General features: G+C 34.8%; 1 protein-coding gene across 1 annotated transcript in view; it reads right to left on the reverse strand.

Annotated features, from left to right (window-relative positions):
* The window catches only part of COL24A1 (collagen type XXIV alpha 1 chain), a 279,723-nt gene that overhangs the window by 8,045 nt on the left and 253,568 nt on the right, over positions 1 to 18,110 (reverse strand). Inside the window, exons 53-56 of the mRNA XM_076010342.1 lie at positions 10,607 to 10,642; positions 10,485 to 10,511; positions 2,561 to 2,626; positions 1,780 to 1,948 (exon numbers count right to left, since the gene is read on the reverse strand). Of these exons, the coding sequence (XP_075866457.1) occupies positions 1,780 to 1,948; positions 2,561 to 2,626; positions 10,485 to 10,511; positions 10,607 to 10,642 (298 nt within the window). The remainder of the gene's footprint in view (positions 1 to 1,779; positions 1,949 to 2,560; positions 2,627 to 10,484; positions 10,512 to 10,606; positions 10,643 to 18,110) is intronic.

The following is an 18,110-nucleotide window of genomic DNA, read 5'->3' on the forward strand; positions in this document are numbered from 1 at the left end:
ATTAATTTAGCCAGGTAATTTCAATTACCTGCTTCATTACTAGGAGTGAAAAGTCCCTACCTCCATCATATTCTCTTCAAATCTGATGAGGTTTTAACTACTACCATTACTCTGAACTGCTCTTGATGAAGGTCCTCAATGATCTCTGTACTGCTAAATCCAAAAACCTTTCTCAGTCTTCACCTTACTCAACATTGACCCAGTCGGTCCTTTCTTCCTCCTCGGGCAAATGTTTTCTTTGTTTGATTTCTAGTCTATATTTTGGTTTCTTGACATTTTTTTCACTTAATTTCCTACAACTCTCCCTCTTCTGCACTCTCTCCCAGTCACAGTGGTCTTTTTGCTAACCCTAGAACATGCTAGGTATATTCCCAGGCTCAGGGCTTTTGCATTTGTTCTTTCTGCCTAGAAAGCTCTTTCTTTAGATTTCTTGTGGCTTGCTCCCTTATGTCCTTCTGGTATCATTCAAATATCACATTCTCACAGATGCCTTATCTGGCTATTCTATTTAATTGCACCTTCCACTCTACTTTTTATCATATCCCCCTTCCCTGCTGTTCTGTTTTTCTCTATAGCACTTCTTGTCTCCTGGTGATGAAGTATTATGGAGCACAAAGACCATTCTGACACTTCACAACCCATACCACTTAGCTATTTCTCCTACAAGGAAGGCAGACTCTGAATTAGATTTCATACTGCTTTTGTATGTCTTATAATGTCTTTGTGCCTTTAAAATCTATAGCACCACATTTTTATACCCTCAAATACAGGAAAGAATCAAGCTTAGTGTTATTATAGGCAGCTACAATTGTAAATATTATTTTAGTTCTTATGTTTCTCTAAGGCAGGAAATATCTATAGAAGTTAAGTATTTTATTGATATAAGTAAAATGAATATATTCATTGCACTTGTAAAATGGAAGAAGATGTTTTAGACAAGAATATGTATGTATGTGTGTATGATGTATATATATATACAAAATTAAAATGACCACTATTCACCGTATAGAATTACATAACATAGCTTTTTCAAATAACCATTTTTCAAATCACACATTTTTTCAAATTGGTCATTGGGTTAAGATTAGAGTTTTTAGCAATGACATGACATAATATGATTGCACAGCTGACCACAGACCAAACAGAAATGAAAATAAAATGACATACTATAGCAGACAGGGTTTCCCCTATTTAACTGATGAGTGCTCCTCTTGGTTTAAAACCTGATGATTCTAATTTAATTTATTTTTGCACCTCTGGTTAATGAATTTGGGGCATCTGTGTGGGGATAAGAAACTTCTAAGAATGAAAAACCATCTTCATAGTCATTAATTCTATGCCATTCTAGAATTTCAATGCCATTTTGTATAAAAACCATACTTCTAGGAGTGTGGTGAAGGGGATTCTATATCTTTCTTTATGCTGTTAACTTTGGTGGTTTTTGAATTACCAGGTCTGACAGGAACTGCTGTCTGTCAACCCAAAGGTCAATCCTGCCTATTTTAATTTTCAACAATTTTTATCATTTTGATAAAACCCTGGCAGAGGCCAATTTAATGTCATCAAGAATAAAATACTCTTAATATAACTAGGGGTGGGGCAACATTGGAAGCATATCTTCCTCTAAGAGTATTTTATTCTTGATGACATTAAAATGGCTTCTGCCAGAGTTTTATCAAAATGACTACCATTTGTAATGAAGGCATTGGCAAATCTCAAACACACTTAAATAATAAAAATGAAATTAGACATCAGAGTTTGAGGAAACCAAGAACTTACCATCTGATACTTTGTGTTCACAGTTAAGCAAATCTTTGCAGATTCGTGCTGGGTTATCTCGTGTGCCAAGAGGATTCTTGATGCTGTGCAATAAATTGCTAAGGTAGCTCAGGGTTTTGAATATCTCTGCACTGTGGTTGATTAAAGTCACTTCAGTATTCTGGTAGCTCTGCCAAGTCATCATAAGAATCATATAAGCAAAAAAACCCTAAGGACCAACATTGAGCAAGGCAGAAGAAAGATGTGTTCCTATTGTGTGTAGTGAGTTCGGGGCAGGATGTAAAGAACAGTTTATATTTAAGCATAGACAAATGTGAAGGCTTTATTAACCTTGTCCTAAATAAGATTAAATTCACACTTGATATTTTGGTTTTCAAGCTGAAATAAGAATTACTATGCCTACTATATAACATTTTTTAAGAACACACATTAATTAGAGTTTAAATAAGATAAATGAGTAGTGATGATAGATATATCCCATTTTAAGAATCATGTCTAATTTCATTTAACTATTTTCTTCAGTAGTACCAAATTCCTTACAAATAAATCCTTTAATATTACATTTTTGTTTAAATTATGTTCCTTACAAAACATTCTATGCATATATTTCTGTTTAATTATATTAAAATCACTTGCTTTGTCCTTGAAAATGGTTTCATATTTCCAATCTGGTTTAAGTACAATCTTTGGGATAATGCCACATTTTGGCCTCCAAAAAAATTAAATTTCTGTTTAATTTGTATATTGTCAGTGCCAATATAAATAAAACCAGATATATTACCTCCATCTGTAGGGCAGTATTTGATTCAATCAAGGCCTGAATAGCAGCATTGATATCCATTTGTTTCTGTGTAAAACAAAACCATTTGAGATCAGCAATAATATCAACACTGAGTGCTCTAAAGTAAAGGCTGTAAATTCTGAAAGCACTGCTGTTAAAGTATACTAGACTTATTATCTGAAGGGTGTTTGTAACTCTTATGGTTAGACAGATTTTTTAAATATTGCCTAGTTATCTGAAAGGACAATATGCTGCCTTCATCCAAATCTCAAAGGCCTCCTAATTAAAATAGGACCAAATTCTAGAGCTCTCAAATGAAAAACCATTTGTCTCTGCTGCATGAAAACACACACAGAGTTACTCAGATGGAAGAGAATGAAATATGATTCCCCTCAGTTAATAAATTGTAAAGTGAAGAATAAATAACTGTAGTAGTTTTTAACAGTTACATTCTTGGAAGAAAAATAGAATAAAATACTACTGTCCTGAGGTAGTCACCACATTAGTTTAATGTGATACTTTTGTGGTCTTAAAAATAATTTCTGAAGTTGGAAAATGTTCCATTAGTCCCCAAAGAAATAATACAGAATGAATTCAATCTCCTCCTGCATTTAATAAAAGATATTTTTAGAGAAAGACTCAGCATAACCATTAGTAAAAGTCTTTTTTATAATTTTTTTTTTAAGAAAATAAGCTTGGAAACTAAGAAGCATGAGTTGGGACAAGCTTCTGGGAAAAAGCCTCTGTGTAAGTGAACCAAGTGATCTCATTTCTTTCAGAGTGATTGTCCTGCTAAGGTATCTTTTTACTTGGAGGTCTGTATAATAAAAACTGTTTTCAACAGATCTCTCATAACTCATGGTTGGTAATTTGAAAAACTATTTAAAATGATGGAACAATCGATAAAATGCCGTCTTCCCTGCCTCAACATGTGGTTTTCATATTGGAAAAGAATTGACTCATTCTGCATATATATACTGCCAAACACTGATATATACTGAGGATAAAATGGTAAGCAAAAGAGAAAATTGCCTTTATGGAGCTTCAGTTTAAAGGGGAGAGAGGGATTAATCAAATCACCTCAAAAACACGTAATTACAGATTGTGATATATTCTATGAAAGAAAAGTACATGAGCCTATGAGAGAAATTAAAGTCAATCAAATCTGGAAAATTTAAGAAGTTAAAAGAAATAGTTCAGGGAAGGCTTCCCTGAGGTAGTGACATGAGAGCTAACATCATAAGAATAAATAAAAATTGTTAGAGGAAGGGGTAGGAGAGCTTTCCAGGCAAAAGAAACAATCTTACACAAGGGCTATGAGACAGAAGGAGCATGGGATATTTAAGAAACAGAAAAGATTAGCCTAAAATGTTCTCTGAAGATTAAGTAATTCTCATCAACTTGCTTGTGTGAATGGGCAGGTTTTGGATATGTGTCACACAAAAATCTTGGCACTAAATATGGGAAACTGAATTAAGTGCCAAACACTAGCCACCTTTATATTTTCCACTTGGTCCTCTGTCGGTGATTAAGGGCTTTAATCAGAAAACCTAGCAAAGTTGTTCTCAAACTCTTCAGAATCAGGATCCTTTTGCACTTTTAAATATTATTAAGGGCCTTTAAAAACTTTTGTTTATGTGAGTTATAACTTTTGATATTTACCATAGAAATCAAAACATAAATTTTAAAACTATTTATGTGTTAACTGCTTTAAATAACAAACTCACTACATGTTAATTAAATAAAATATTTTTATAAAAATTGTATTTTCAAAAACAAAAAGTGAGGCCGGGCGTGGTGGCTCATGCCTGTAATCCTAGCACTTTGGGAGGCCGAGGTGGGCGGATTGCTCAAGGTCAGGAGTTCGAAACCAGCCTGAGCGAGACCCCGTCTCTACCAAAAATAGAAATAAATTAATTGACCAACTAAAAATATATATACAAAAAATTAGCCGGGCATGGTGGCGCATGCCTGTAGTCCCAGCTACTCAGGAGGCTGAGGCAGGAGGATCGCTTAGCCCCGGAGGTTGAGGTTGCTGTGAGCCAGGCTGATGCCATGGCACTCACTCTAGCCTGGGCAACAAAGTGAGACTCTGTCTCAAAAAAAAAACCAAAAAACAAAAAACAAAAAAAAAAAACAAAAAGTGGGAAGAATGGCTCTGTTTTACACTTTTGTACGTCTCTTTAATGTCTGGATTAATAGATAATGACTAAATTCTCATATTTGCTTTTCTACTTAATTGGTCATGGTATGTTATTTTAGTTGAAATATATGAAGAAAACCTGGCTTCATAGAGACATGTGGTTGGAAAAAGAGGAGTATTTTAGTAGCTTTCTTCAGATAATTATGGATTTTCTTCTTTGATGCTATACCCAAACTTGACAAGTAGTAGTTTCCTAAAGGTTAGTTGCAATATGAAAACTGAACCCACACCAATGAACTTTTTGTACTCTTTTACATTAAGATCAACGGTTATCTTATACTTTGGTAGAATCTTTTTCCTGTGCTTGATTTTGTTAACATTATGCATTGATCATTCAGAGAATACTGATTCATGGGATTACAGAGATCTTTCAAATACTGGCAAATGTCATTACTTAATGTTAAAAACGACATTTGTTAACATAATTGCTTATGAGAGAAATGTAAGTACTAGAAAGCTGTCAAATTCATAGTAATAGGCACAAGTTTTCCCCAATTTGAATTTTTTACTTGAATGCTTAAAATTTATCATTGGCATCAAATTCTGTCAGTTGTTTTCCTTTTTCTTTTTTTTTGAGACAGAGTCTCACTTTGTTGCCCGGGCTAGAGTGCTGTGGCGTCAGCCTAGCTCACAGCAACCTCAAACTCCTGGGCTCAAGCAATCCTTCTGCCTCAGCCTCTCGAGTAGCTGGGATTACCAGCATGCACCACCATGCCAGGCTAATTTTTTTAAAATATGTATTTTTAGTTGGCCAATTAATTTTTTTTTATTTTTTAGTAGATACGGGGGTCTCACTCTTGCTCAGGCTGGTTTTGAACTCATGACCTTGAGTGATCCACCTGCCTCGGCCTCCCAGAGTGCTAGGATTATAGGCATGAGCCACCACGCCTGGCCAGTTGTTTTCCTTGAAATGGCAGGCTTACTTCATTCATTTTCAAGAAAGCTTCTGTCAAATACTCATTTCTTAATAACATTGGTAGCAACACTGGTAGTCACATGTACTCACCATTAAATTGGAACTAACTGATCAACACTTATGTGCATATGTAGAAATATTAATAATATTCATCAGAAATCAAGCAGGTGGGAGAGGAAAGGAGAGGATGGGTAAATTCACACTTAATGGTTGCAATACAATCTATCTGGGGGAACAGCACACTTGTGGCTATGACTCAAATGCTACAAGGGCAATTTATGTAACCAAAATGTTTGAATGCCCATAATATTCTGAAATAAAAAAAAATAACACTGGTATTCTGTCAAGTAAAAATGATATTCCATGATAAAAGCAGTTAGTTGACTTTGCAACTCAAACAGTTGTACAGAGCTTTCACTTGAGGCAACTATTAAACTTCAGTGTGTAGCATAAGTGCTTTATATGTTCTTCCATTTTATCACACAGAATATTAAAAAGATCTGTACTCAAGATGAGAGATTTAGGAGACAGCAAAAATGGTGGAGTAAGGACCTCCCAGAATTCTCTCTTCTATAAAAGCAATGAGAAATGAGAAAACTGGCAAAAATTGTCACCGAGTTTTCAGAATTATAGAAATTAACAAAATGCTGGAAGAAATCTAAGGAGCATTTATTTTTCCAAAAAGAGCTGACTCAGCTTTATGAAATTTTAACTTGCCCGGTTCCCATGCTCATCTTTCCAGCTCTGTAGTAATCTTGAAAACTGTTATAGTTTATGGGGGCCGTTGTTTTGGACCAGCCTCCTCCACTAGGCCCCAGAAGACCAGATCAAACCAGAATGGAGTTACTTGTGCTAAGTACCATGTATAATCAAATTGAACTTTGAAATGGGCCAGTTTTCCAAAGATCAGGAGATTCCAGTCAACCTGAGTCAGGGAATGAGGAAGTCTCCTCTCTGTTTTGAACCTATAAAGAGAGTAACTTTGAAATGATTGATCTTCGTTTGGTTTTTTATTTCTGCTTTCTTCAGCTCTTTTAAGCCAATCCCCTTTGCTCAGCCACTGGAACACTCATTCTATTTTATAGAATGAAGTGTTGCCTGATTCTGGAATCTCAAATAAAATCCAATTAGACCTTTAAACTAAATTTGTTGTAATTTGTCTTTTGACAAAACTAACAGCCTGCCATCACAATGAAAACCACCAGCCTGATAGCCATGGGAAGAAACAGAATGGGGTTGGCATTATTTCAAAGACTCATTTCTAGGGAATTGTCATTATATGACCTGTCTGGTGGCTTCCTGGAAGTCACCATGTGCAAGTCTGTCTTTATGTTCCCTGACTCAGATCATCAATGCAAAAAGCCTTTTTCCAAAAACATTTAGAGAAAATTGTTTGACTCTGGCTGCCAGAAGCATAGAAAACAATTGGAGAAAACAATAGGCTAACCAAAAAGCTTACAAAAAAAAAGTTGGGAATGAGATGTCCATAGAGATTTTGAAAAGCTCTGACATATTTCTGGGACTCTAGAAATCCATGCAAATGCATAGGGCTGTGCATATATTTAGGAAAGACCGAGAAGGCCCTAAGCTCTCCCTTCTAACTGACTTTGAGGCACAGGCTCTGTGACAGCAGACATGAAGGCTAAGGCATAGTTGTAGTTGTCAATTGACTGGCTTAGCATTGAAGAGGAGCCCCAGTGTGCACACAGACCCCCTTGACAAAAACTGAGAGGCTTACCGGTTAAGAAAATCACTTAGGAAGTCTCTTAAGAAAATTATTAATAGCTGCCCACTAAGCTAACTGAGCAGAGATGCCATTTGCTCACACATGTCAATGAATATAGATTTTATAAAATTCATAAAAGTCACTAAACAAACAATAACAATAAAGAGCAATAACACCAAATTTAGGGTTGGGGGAAAAATCTGATTTCTAGAGATGCCACATTGTATTATTTAAAATGTCCATTTTTCAACAAAAATATTATAAGACATGCAAAAAAATATGAAAGTATGACCCATATACAGGAGAAAAAAGCTATCAATAGAAACTGTCCCTGAGGAAATCCAGATGTTAGACTTAGTAGACAAAGACTATAAGTTAGCTATTTTAGGTATATTCAAAAAATTAAAGGACATCATGTCCACAAAAGTAAAGTATGACAAACATGCCTTACCAAATAGAGAATGTAATAAAGGGACAGAAATTATAGAAAAGAACCAAATAGAAATTCTGGAGCTGAAAAGTACAATAACTAAAATGAAAATTTACTAAATAGGCTCAATAGTAAATTTCAGTAGGCTGAAGAAAGCATCAGTTAACATGAAGATAAGTTTGTTGATATTACCCAGTCTAAGGAGTAGCAAGAAAACAATAATGAAGAAAAATGAACAGGGACCTAGAGACCTATCAGACATTATCAAGCATACCAACATATGCATAATAAGAGTTTCAGAAGGGAAGGAGAGAGAAAAAGGGGCAAAAACATATTCAAATAAATAATGGCTTAAAACATTCCAAATGTGATGAAAAATATTAATCTACACATCTAAGAAGCTCCACAATCTTCCCTAGGCACATGATAATCAAACTATTGAGTGCTTTCCAGGGGTTGACAAACTTTTTAAATAGGGGGCCAGTTCACTTTTTCTCAGACCATTGGAGAGCGCGCACTGTGGGCCCGGGATGAGTCGGCTGCTAAGCAGGACAAGCAGTGGTGGCAAAAACACCCAGAGGGCTGGATAAATGTGCTAGGCGGCCTGTATGTGGCCTGCAGGCCATAGTTTGAGGACGCCTGCTTTAGACAAATAAAGAACCTTGAAGGCAGAAAGAAAGGAGACTCATCATGTCCAACAGATCCTCAAGCAGATTAATAGCTAATTTCTCACAAAAACCATAAGGGTGAGGGAGTAGTGGAATAACATATTCAGAGTGCTAAAAAAAAGACTATCAACTAAGAATTTCATATCCAGTAAAGATCTCCTTTAAAAATGAAGGAAAAATTAAGACATTCCCAGATAAATAAAAACTGAAACTAGCCTGGGCAACATAGTAAGACTCCATCACCCTCCAAAAAAGTAAAAAAAACATTAGGCAGGCATGGTGGCGGCGAGAGGATGGCTTGCGCCCAGGAATTCGAAGTTAAGTGAGCTATGATGACGCCACTGCACTGTAGCCCCAGTGACGGAGTGAGACCTTGTCTCAAAACAAAACAAAACAAAACAAACAAGCAACCCAATTCACAAAATGGGCAAAGGACTTGAATAGACATTTTCCCAAAGAAGATATATGAATGTCCAATAAACACATGAAAATATTCTCAAGATTACAAATCATTAGGGAAATGCAAATCAAAACCACAATGAAATACCACTCCACAACCATTAGGACAGCTGCTATTAAAAAACAAAACAAAACAAAACAAAACAAAACAGAAAATGACAAGTGTTGTTACAAGTGGAATCTTCTAGTTTGGAGAATTTCCACTGAAATTTCCTAAGAAATGTGACCTATTTTGTATGCATGCATGTATGCATGCATGCTTTCATCCAACAAACAGAAAATAAATTAAAAAAGACAGTCTGTAACTTCAGAGGGTTCACAATCTAATTGGGGAGACAAACATTAAAATAAGTAAGTAAGTATGAATAAAGTATGAATGAAGAAGGGGAAGTGATCAGCTCTGTATTGCAGTTTGATGAGGGGTTAGAATTAAGAAGAGTTTCATGGAAGGAACAATGATAAGCTGACTGAAAGAACAAGCAGGTGTTTTCTCATTGTCATTTAGACTTCTGCTCTAGAAGTCTTATTCTTAATGTTACCACTGCCACTTTCCTACAATAGACTCTGCAAGTTCCAGAAAAACAGTATTATACATGTAAACATGTATTCATATTCACCAAGAAGGGAGAAAGAAAGGAGAGAAAGGGAGAAAAGAAGGAAACTAATATTTATTGAGTACCTATAATGTATCAAGCACATATATTTTTTTAATCTTCCTAATACTTCCTCAAAGTATATATGTATTTTTATCCACATTTTGCTCATATCAAAAATTTGTCACATGTCCTACTTCATTTTGGCCAGATAGGAACATACACATTTTTCAAGTGAGACAGGAATTTAAATGACACTTAAATTAGTGAAAATTTCCATTAAATACCTGTCTAATTTGTCAGCAATGTATGGTCCTTTAGAACTTGTTCTTTCTTGGGAAGGCAGCTATGACATATCAAAGTCAGGAAGATAAGGATTGCTGAATATAAGACTGGATTCAAAGCATAAGGAAAACCAAAAGAATAGCAGAAGTAACAAGTGTTGCCCCAAAGACAAGGGTAGCAAGCTTTAGGCTGTAGTAATCAGATAACAAGCAAATGCATGAGAAGTCTGAAGGCTTCTGTAGCCACCAACAACTTAGAAGGAATAATGTAAAACCTAAGAAGTGGGTAACTCTGGCTGGAAAAAAAGAACATTTAAAAAGGGAGAGTGAGGACCTAGATGTAGGAAAAAGGAGGGAATGAGCATTTTTTGAGCACATATCATGTGTCATACACTGTGCTGAATGCTTTGCTTCTTATTTGATACTTAAAACCACCCAAGAAAGTAGGAGATAGCATCTCCATTTTATAGATAAGAAGTCCGAGGTTTGGACTTAACAAGTTAATGTAGTAGGGACAGCCCCATATCAGGTTAGGAAAAAGAAAAGAGTTATGCAAGAGGGATACCTTTTAACAGTGAGTTAACACAAGAAGCTTTAAAAAGTTAATATGACATATTAAGATAAAACCAAACCAAGAAAACTTACTCTTGGGCCTGGTGCTCCAGGTGGACCCTAGAACATAACAAATTTTAAAAATTATTTATTTAGTGGACAACCCAAGAATATAAGCATCAATGGTAAACAGATGTAAATGTAAATAAACTCACTGGAGGCCCTGGTTGACCTCTCGGTCCTTGAGGACCCTGGAAGAAATGGAGACAGAACACAATAAGTATATATTATGCTTCTGGTTGAGAATAGAACTAATATGTAGCTACTGTCATTGCTTTTTTGTGTCAGGTAAGTTACACAATTTAAAATTGTCTTAGTATTTTGAAATTATATGCTCTTGTACTTAGCTATCACCCATGTTCATGAACAAGCTGGATATTTTCTTTCCTGTTTTACTGATATTACTAGAAACTGGATTGCTTATTTTAATAAACTATTATAAATGTAACATTTAAAAATGTTGATACTGTCTAAGCATGTTTTTCCTGTTATTTCTACCTAGCACCCACCTAATCATCAAATATAGAAACTTCAGTGCTCTCAGACACTTCCTTTTCCTTAATCTACCTATAAAATGGTTACCAACTGCTGTCGATTTTACCTCCAAATCTCTTCATCCTCACAGGAACTGTCTTAGTTCAGTGTTAACCATGTATTGTGGACTGAATGCTTGTGTTCCCCCCAAATTCATATGCTGAAACCCTAATCCCCAATGTGATGGTGTTTAGAGGTGGGGCCTTTGCGAGGTAATTAGATCATGAGGCTGGAACTCTCATGAATGGAATTAGTGCCCTTATAAGAACGGACATGAGAGATGATCTGTTTCTCTACCATGTGACGATACAATAAGGCAACCTTCTACAAACTAGAAAAAGGGCTCTCACCAGGTACCACATCACTGGCACCTTGATCTTGGACTTCCCAGCTTCCATAACTGTGAGAAATAAATGTCTGCTGTTTAAGCCACCCAGACTGTGGTAATTTGTTATAGCACCCTGTACTATGACATAATGTTTTTGCCTGTACTCCTAATTTGACTTCCTGACTTTATTCTCTCCACTCAGTTAACTACATTCTACTTATAAAATGGAAATCTAATCATATCATTATTTAGTTAAAATACCTTAGTGGCTCTTTATTGTTTAGAGGATAAAGTATACACTTCTTAATAGTGATAGCTATCATTTATTGAGATCCTAGTATGTACCAAGTTGTGTGCTATATTTCCATTTTGCAGTTAAAAAAACGGAATGGTTAAGTAAACTTGCAAATAAAGGGCAGAGGTAGGATTAAAATCCAAGTCAACTGAATACAAAAGAATATGCTTGTAGTCAGTGTACACTGCTGCCTCTTCTTCAAGGTCTGGTCCTCATTTCCACTTACTTCCCCCAACATATCCTACACACCATCTATAACCAACTAATTGTAGATCTCTCAATTGCCCAAGTTCTTTCACACAGGCATTGTCTTCCATGTACTATGTACTTGACCAGGAATGTTCCTCCCTATCTTTTCTATTTGTTGAAGGTCATTTCTCTTCCAACACTTCTTTAAAACTCTATACCCACCTTTCTTAGCACTCGTGCCACTTCTCCCCTGCTCAACTAACCACTTCTCTTTCTATTTTCTAGAACACACTGGAAAGGCTCTAAGGATCCTTAAAGTGTCTTAGTCACCTTTTCATTTTCTGGAACAAGAGTAATGCCTAAACACAGTAGGTATTCAATAATTTTTAATTGAATAATTAAATGAATGAACACTGTTAAAATTAATAAGTATTAATTTAGAAACTAGAAAAGTTAAAATGTGTATAGTAAGATGTCAAAAGTTATGTTGACATTTTTTCAAAATGAAACAACAGTTATAATAGCTAAGACTGCTTGAAGACGTTGTACATCTGCTAAAAATTAACTTACTTGATGGTGAATTGAATGTTAAGACTATATTGAATCACACCGAGTATAGTTAAAAGATGGCAAAGAAAAATTTAACTTCAACTGAGTATTGAATAATGTTGACACTATGCTTGACTTAATATTATGTATCTTTTATTGCCAAAGCTATTGATTCTAAGTATACTGTGATAGAACAAACAACACATAGTAACTTAAAAAGTGTAGAGTATTCCAACACTATGCCTGATGGACATTTCTAAATTTGCATGGTTTATGATTACAATTTTAAGCAGAGAATGTACAAAAATTGTACCTCCGAAACTACATAAGTTACAGAAATGTCATGTTAGAGATAGCCTTCAAAATATACAGAGGCTTAAAGTGAATTTGGCTATGTAAGTTGCTCCATTTGGGATCAACTTTATAAAACTAATAAACAGTTGTGATATTTTATCCCACTTAGCATATTTATGACATTTGCAAAATCTCACCAATGGTTCAGTACAAAACATTTGTCCTATCTTTGACTTTGAAAGAGGAATTTATCATAGAAGAATGAAGAAACTATTTCTACTGCTGGTTTTCAGTTCATTTCTGCTTGTTACCCAGAACAAGTTAGATCACCACAAATATGATCAAACAAAATACTTCAAGTCCAGCAAGACAGGGCAGGGCAACCCCAAGGTAATAACTGCATAGAATACGGCAAATAGCCAAGTAAAACAAAGTATGATTCCAACAATACAACATTTTATTAGTTCTTTGTTATTACTCTAGTTAGTACAGCATTAAGGAGAAGTGATTCACTCTTATACTATAGAAAGAAGTTTATAACAAAACTATAATTGCCTATGTTATTTTTCTAAAGGGGAACCAAATTAATGTGAATGGTTATAGTTGTTATTTGACTATCGTGAAAGCACTGCCATTGAAAATAGATTTTCTCTCTACTTAATTGCAGAATTTGCATATGATCTTCCAAAAGTAACATTGTGTCATCAGAATTTAAAAATACTGATGACTGCAAGTCCTTGAACCTAGGTGTGTTAGTCTTTTCCTTTTAGTAAATTCCTTCATTTTGTTTCTTTATGTAATTTCCTTTAGGTAAATGTAATCTTGATTTAGCTTCATGATCTTTACTTTAGGCTGGCTGAGTTGTAGAGAGCTTTCCCTTTTCTTAATTATAAATTAAGAAGCTTCCATTGTAGGATGTTTAGCAGCATCCCTAGTTTCTACTCACTAGATGCCACTAATATCTCTCCCTTTTTCCCCACTTGTGATAACTGAAACTGTCTCCAGGTATTGCCAAATGTCTCTTGGGGTAGGTGGGGGCAAAAGGCTCCTGGTCAAGAATCAGTGATTTAAAAAGCTTTAATAGAGAGTTTAATAATATTAAGTAAGATTTATTAGATAGTAATGTAATTGGGATAGAATCAGTGAGCATCACAAGACATAAGGCATGAGTGCAAACAGGAATCTGCCCTTCAAGCTACCATGTTGGTGGTTGGGCTACTCTTGATACAGGTGGAGATCTTCCTCATCCAAATTGCTTCTGACCCTTTTTTTCTGAGAGGCACTATGATTTACAGAAAAACACAATTGCATGGGAATTGGGAGACCTGGGCTCTTATCTTGTCTTTGTAATTAATTTGTTATATATCTTTGAGTGAGATGCTGAAAGTTTGGATCTCAGGTATCTCAACTGTAATATAACAGGTCTGGTGAAGATAATCTCTAACATTCACTTTAGAATTGTGATTTTCAAGCCTTCTATCAATTTTTTCCCTCATGTTTTGTATCTGGAGAAAGAAGTATACAAAATGCACACAGGATGGAAATTTCAAATCTGAAGTCTATATAAATATAAGGGGAATGCGTAATTGAATTTTAAAAGTTTGATAATTTTTCATTTGAATGAATTATACAATCTATGAATTTAAAAATATATATATACATATATGCTTTACTTTCTTAATATGTTAATATTTAGGACATATTTCTCCTTATATAAGTTTCTCCTTATAATGCTTAAATCATCCTCCTCATTTTTAAATTAGAGGCAAATAAAATAATTCTGCTAATCAAGAATTGTGAAGATACATTAACTTAGAGGAAATATTTGAGAAAACATCAATGAGATTCTTCAGTAAATTCTTTACTAATTTTCATTAAATAATATGCTATAAAAATGAAGCAGCTAATCTAAAACTTCATTCTGATTTTGGTCTCTATTTTTTCTATTTTTTTTTTTTCAGAATATTATGGGGGTACAAATATTTTGGTTACATATCATGTTTTTGCCTCGCTCAAGCCAGGGTTACAAGCTTGCCCTTCCCCCATGCAGTGTACACCGAAGCTATTAGCTGTGACTTTGCCCAACCCTATCTGCCCCCTCCCACCTGACTGGCACCCAATGAATATTACTTCCATGTGAGCACCTTAGTGTTGCTCAGTACCAATTTGATGGCAAGTATAGGTGGTGCTTGTTTTTCCATTCTTGTGATACCTCACTTCAAAGGATAGGCTCAAGCTCTATCTAGGATAATAAAAAAGGCGCTAGTTCACCATGGTGTTTTGTAGTTGAGTAATATTCCACGGTATACAAATATCATATTTTATTAATCCACTCATGTATTGATGGGCACTTGGGTTGTTTCTACAGCTTTGCAATTGTGAATTGTGCTGCCATAAACATTAGAGTATAGATGTCTTTATTACAGAATGTCTTTTTTTCCTTTGGGTAGATGCTTAGTAGCACAATTGCTGGATCAAATGGTATTTCTATCTTTAGCTCTTTGAGATATATCCAAATTACTTTCCACAGGGATTGTACTAATTTGCAGTCCCACCATCAGTGTGTGTTCCTATCTCTCTACTTCTAAGCCAGCATTTGTTGTTTTGGGACTATTTGAGAAAGGCCATTCTCACTGGAGTTAGGTGATATCTCATTGTGGTTTTGCTTTGCATTTCCCTAATGATTAGAGATGTTGAGCACTTTTTTATATGTTTGCTGGCCATTATAAAGTCTGTCTTCTTTTGGAAAGTTTCAGTTCATGTCCTTTGTCCACTTTTTGATGGGGTTGTTTGATTTTTCTTGTTAATCTTCTTAAGTTCTATATAGATTCTTGTTATCAGCCCTATATCAGATGTGTAGCATGAAAATATCTTCTACCATTCTGTAGATTGTCTATTTGTTCTAATGATAGTTGCCTTGGCTGTACAGAAGCTTTTTAATTTGATCAAGTCCCATTTATTTATTTTTGTTGCTGTTGTGATTGCTTTGGAGGTCTTATTCATAAATTATTTGCCTAGGCCAATGTCTGTAAGAGTTTTTCTGACATTTTCTTCTAGAATTCTTAAGGTTTCACATCTCAGGTTTAAGTCTGTCATCCATTGTGAGCTGATTTTTGTAAGAGGTAAGAGGTGGGGATTCAGTTTCAATCTTCTGCATGTGGTTATCCAGTTTTCCCAGCACCATTTATTGCATAGGGATTATTTTCCTTGTGTATGTTTTTGCCTGCTTTGTCAAAGATTAGATGACAATATGAGGATGGTTTTATATCTGGGTTCTCAGTCATGTTCCAAAGGTCTATATCTCTTTTCCAATGCCAATACCATGCTGTTTTGGTTACTAGAGCCTTGTATATCACTTTAGGTACTATGGATAGTTTAATAATATTTAATTTTCTTTGATGCTGTTGTAAAAGGTGTTGGATCTTTGATTTGATTTTTGGCCTGACTGTTATTGGCATGTATGAATGCCACTGATTTGTGTACATTGATTTTGTATCCTGAAACTTTACCAAATTCATTTATCAATTCCAGGAGTCTCTTGGTTGAATCTTTGGGATTTTCTAGACATAATATCATATCATCAGCAAAGAGTTTGACCTCTTCTGCCCCTATTTGGACACCCTTAAGTCCGTTCTCTTGTCTGATTGCTCTGGCAAGGACTTCTAGCACTATGTTGAATAGAAGTGGAGATAGTGGGCAACCTTGTCTGGTTCCAGTTTTCAGTGGGAATGCTTTCAATTTTTCCCCATCCAGTATGATATTGGCTGTATTTTTTCTTCTTCTATGGCTTTAAGTTATGTTTTAAGTTGTGAAATTTTGTCAAAATCATTTTCAGATGATTGACACTAGGATATTATTTCTGTTATGAGTTAAAATTTTATTTTATTACCAATGGTATCCCATTATTCCCAGCAGTCCTCTTTGAATTACTTACTCCAAAAATTACTAAATTATATTCTAAAAATGTCTGAGGTCTCATAGAAACCAGGAAATTTTTGTAATCTTTCAAGATTAATTTGCCAATAACATAATAGTTTTAAAGTAAGGGAACAGGAGAGAATTCTACTTGCTATCTTTAAGGAGTTTTTCTTGGGACACCACAAAACTCTGGCTATGTTTACAGAAGACATATGTATCCAGGGATTTATTTTAAATATAACCTATAGGCAGGCAGAGAAGGAACAAGTATAGAAAAGAAAGGAAAGAAACTCTTTTATAGATGGCAATATAGAAACAACTCTCTCAGTGGTGGAAAGGACTTACTTGGGATCAATTCTAGGGTTTACCATATTAAGTTGTAGAATATATGAAGCTTTCTAACTAAGAAACCCAAGTTTATGTTAAAGGGTTTACTCTTCATGTGTTGTGTAATGAGCTGTAAACTTCTTTGTATTTTTTGAAAGTCATTGAATCATTCTTTGGTCTAGGTATAAAACTTGGTAAGAAGATTGATAAAGCCCAATTTGATAGACTGTTGTAAATCTGATCTTTGTACAAAGAGTTGAGCATCTTATTTATCTCAATACAGTAAGTTTTAGCTAATAAAATCCGTTTCCAAAATGCCCCACTTACTGGTATTATCTGAGACTGATCCCCAGGAGGATATTATATTCTGAAACACAGTACTGACAAGGCGTTTTTAGCCAGTCAATTATTTAAACTGTCCCCTTAAAGAAAACAAACCTGTAGAATGTACTGAAAACATCCCAATGAGAGTATAAGAAATGGTACCAAACTTTTCCATAGAACATAGAGAAAAAAAAGTTTAATGGCACATTTTATGGATTAAAGTAATTGCAGAATGATCTCTAGGAATTAAAAGATTACCTTTATAAAGCTCCTTAAACTATAATGAAATCAGAGGAAAGAGGTGATAAAAAGATATTTAGTATCAGTTACTCAACAATAAAAACAGAATAAACTCATAATTCTAATGTGCCAGTTAATCCTTTCTTTCAGTAGGATTTAATTGCCTACAATAAATGCCACTGTGCCTGTTCCTCCTTCCCTTGGGTACTGGGATTTGTACCTTATTTATGAAAAGAACTATGGTAATCCACAGAGCAAAAAACTATTGAGCATGTTAATTCTCGAAATACTACTTTACCAGGCTTGAATTGGAAATGGCTGTTAACTTTTTAATTTTAGGGCATAGTTTCATTTATTTATCAATTTATTTACCAAATATTACCTACTACGTGGCAGGTTCTGTTCTAGACACTGATAACCAATGTACTGAACAAAGTTTCCAGCTCTCATGAAGTTTACATTCTAGTAAAGAAAACAGAAAACGATTCCAAATATTGTTTAGTTTTATCAACAAAACAGGATATATGGAAGAGAATGACCAGAAATAATGAGACAGAGTGCTCAGGGAATGCTAAGATGATATTTGAATAGAGACCTGAATATTGAGATAAAACCAATCATTTGAATAGTATGTGAAAAAATTTTCTAAAGAAAGGCATAT

This window comes from Microcebus murinus, chromosome 2, assembly GCF_040939455.1.
Source record: "Microcebus murinus isolate Inina chromosome 2, M.murinus_Inina_mat1.0, whole genome shotgun sequence".
Classification (NCBI taxonomy): Eukaryota; Metazoa; Chordata; class Mammalia; order Primates; family Cheirogaleidae; genus Microcebus; species Microcebus murinus.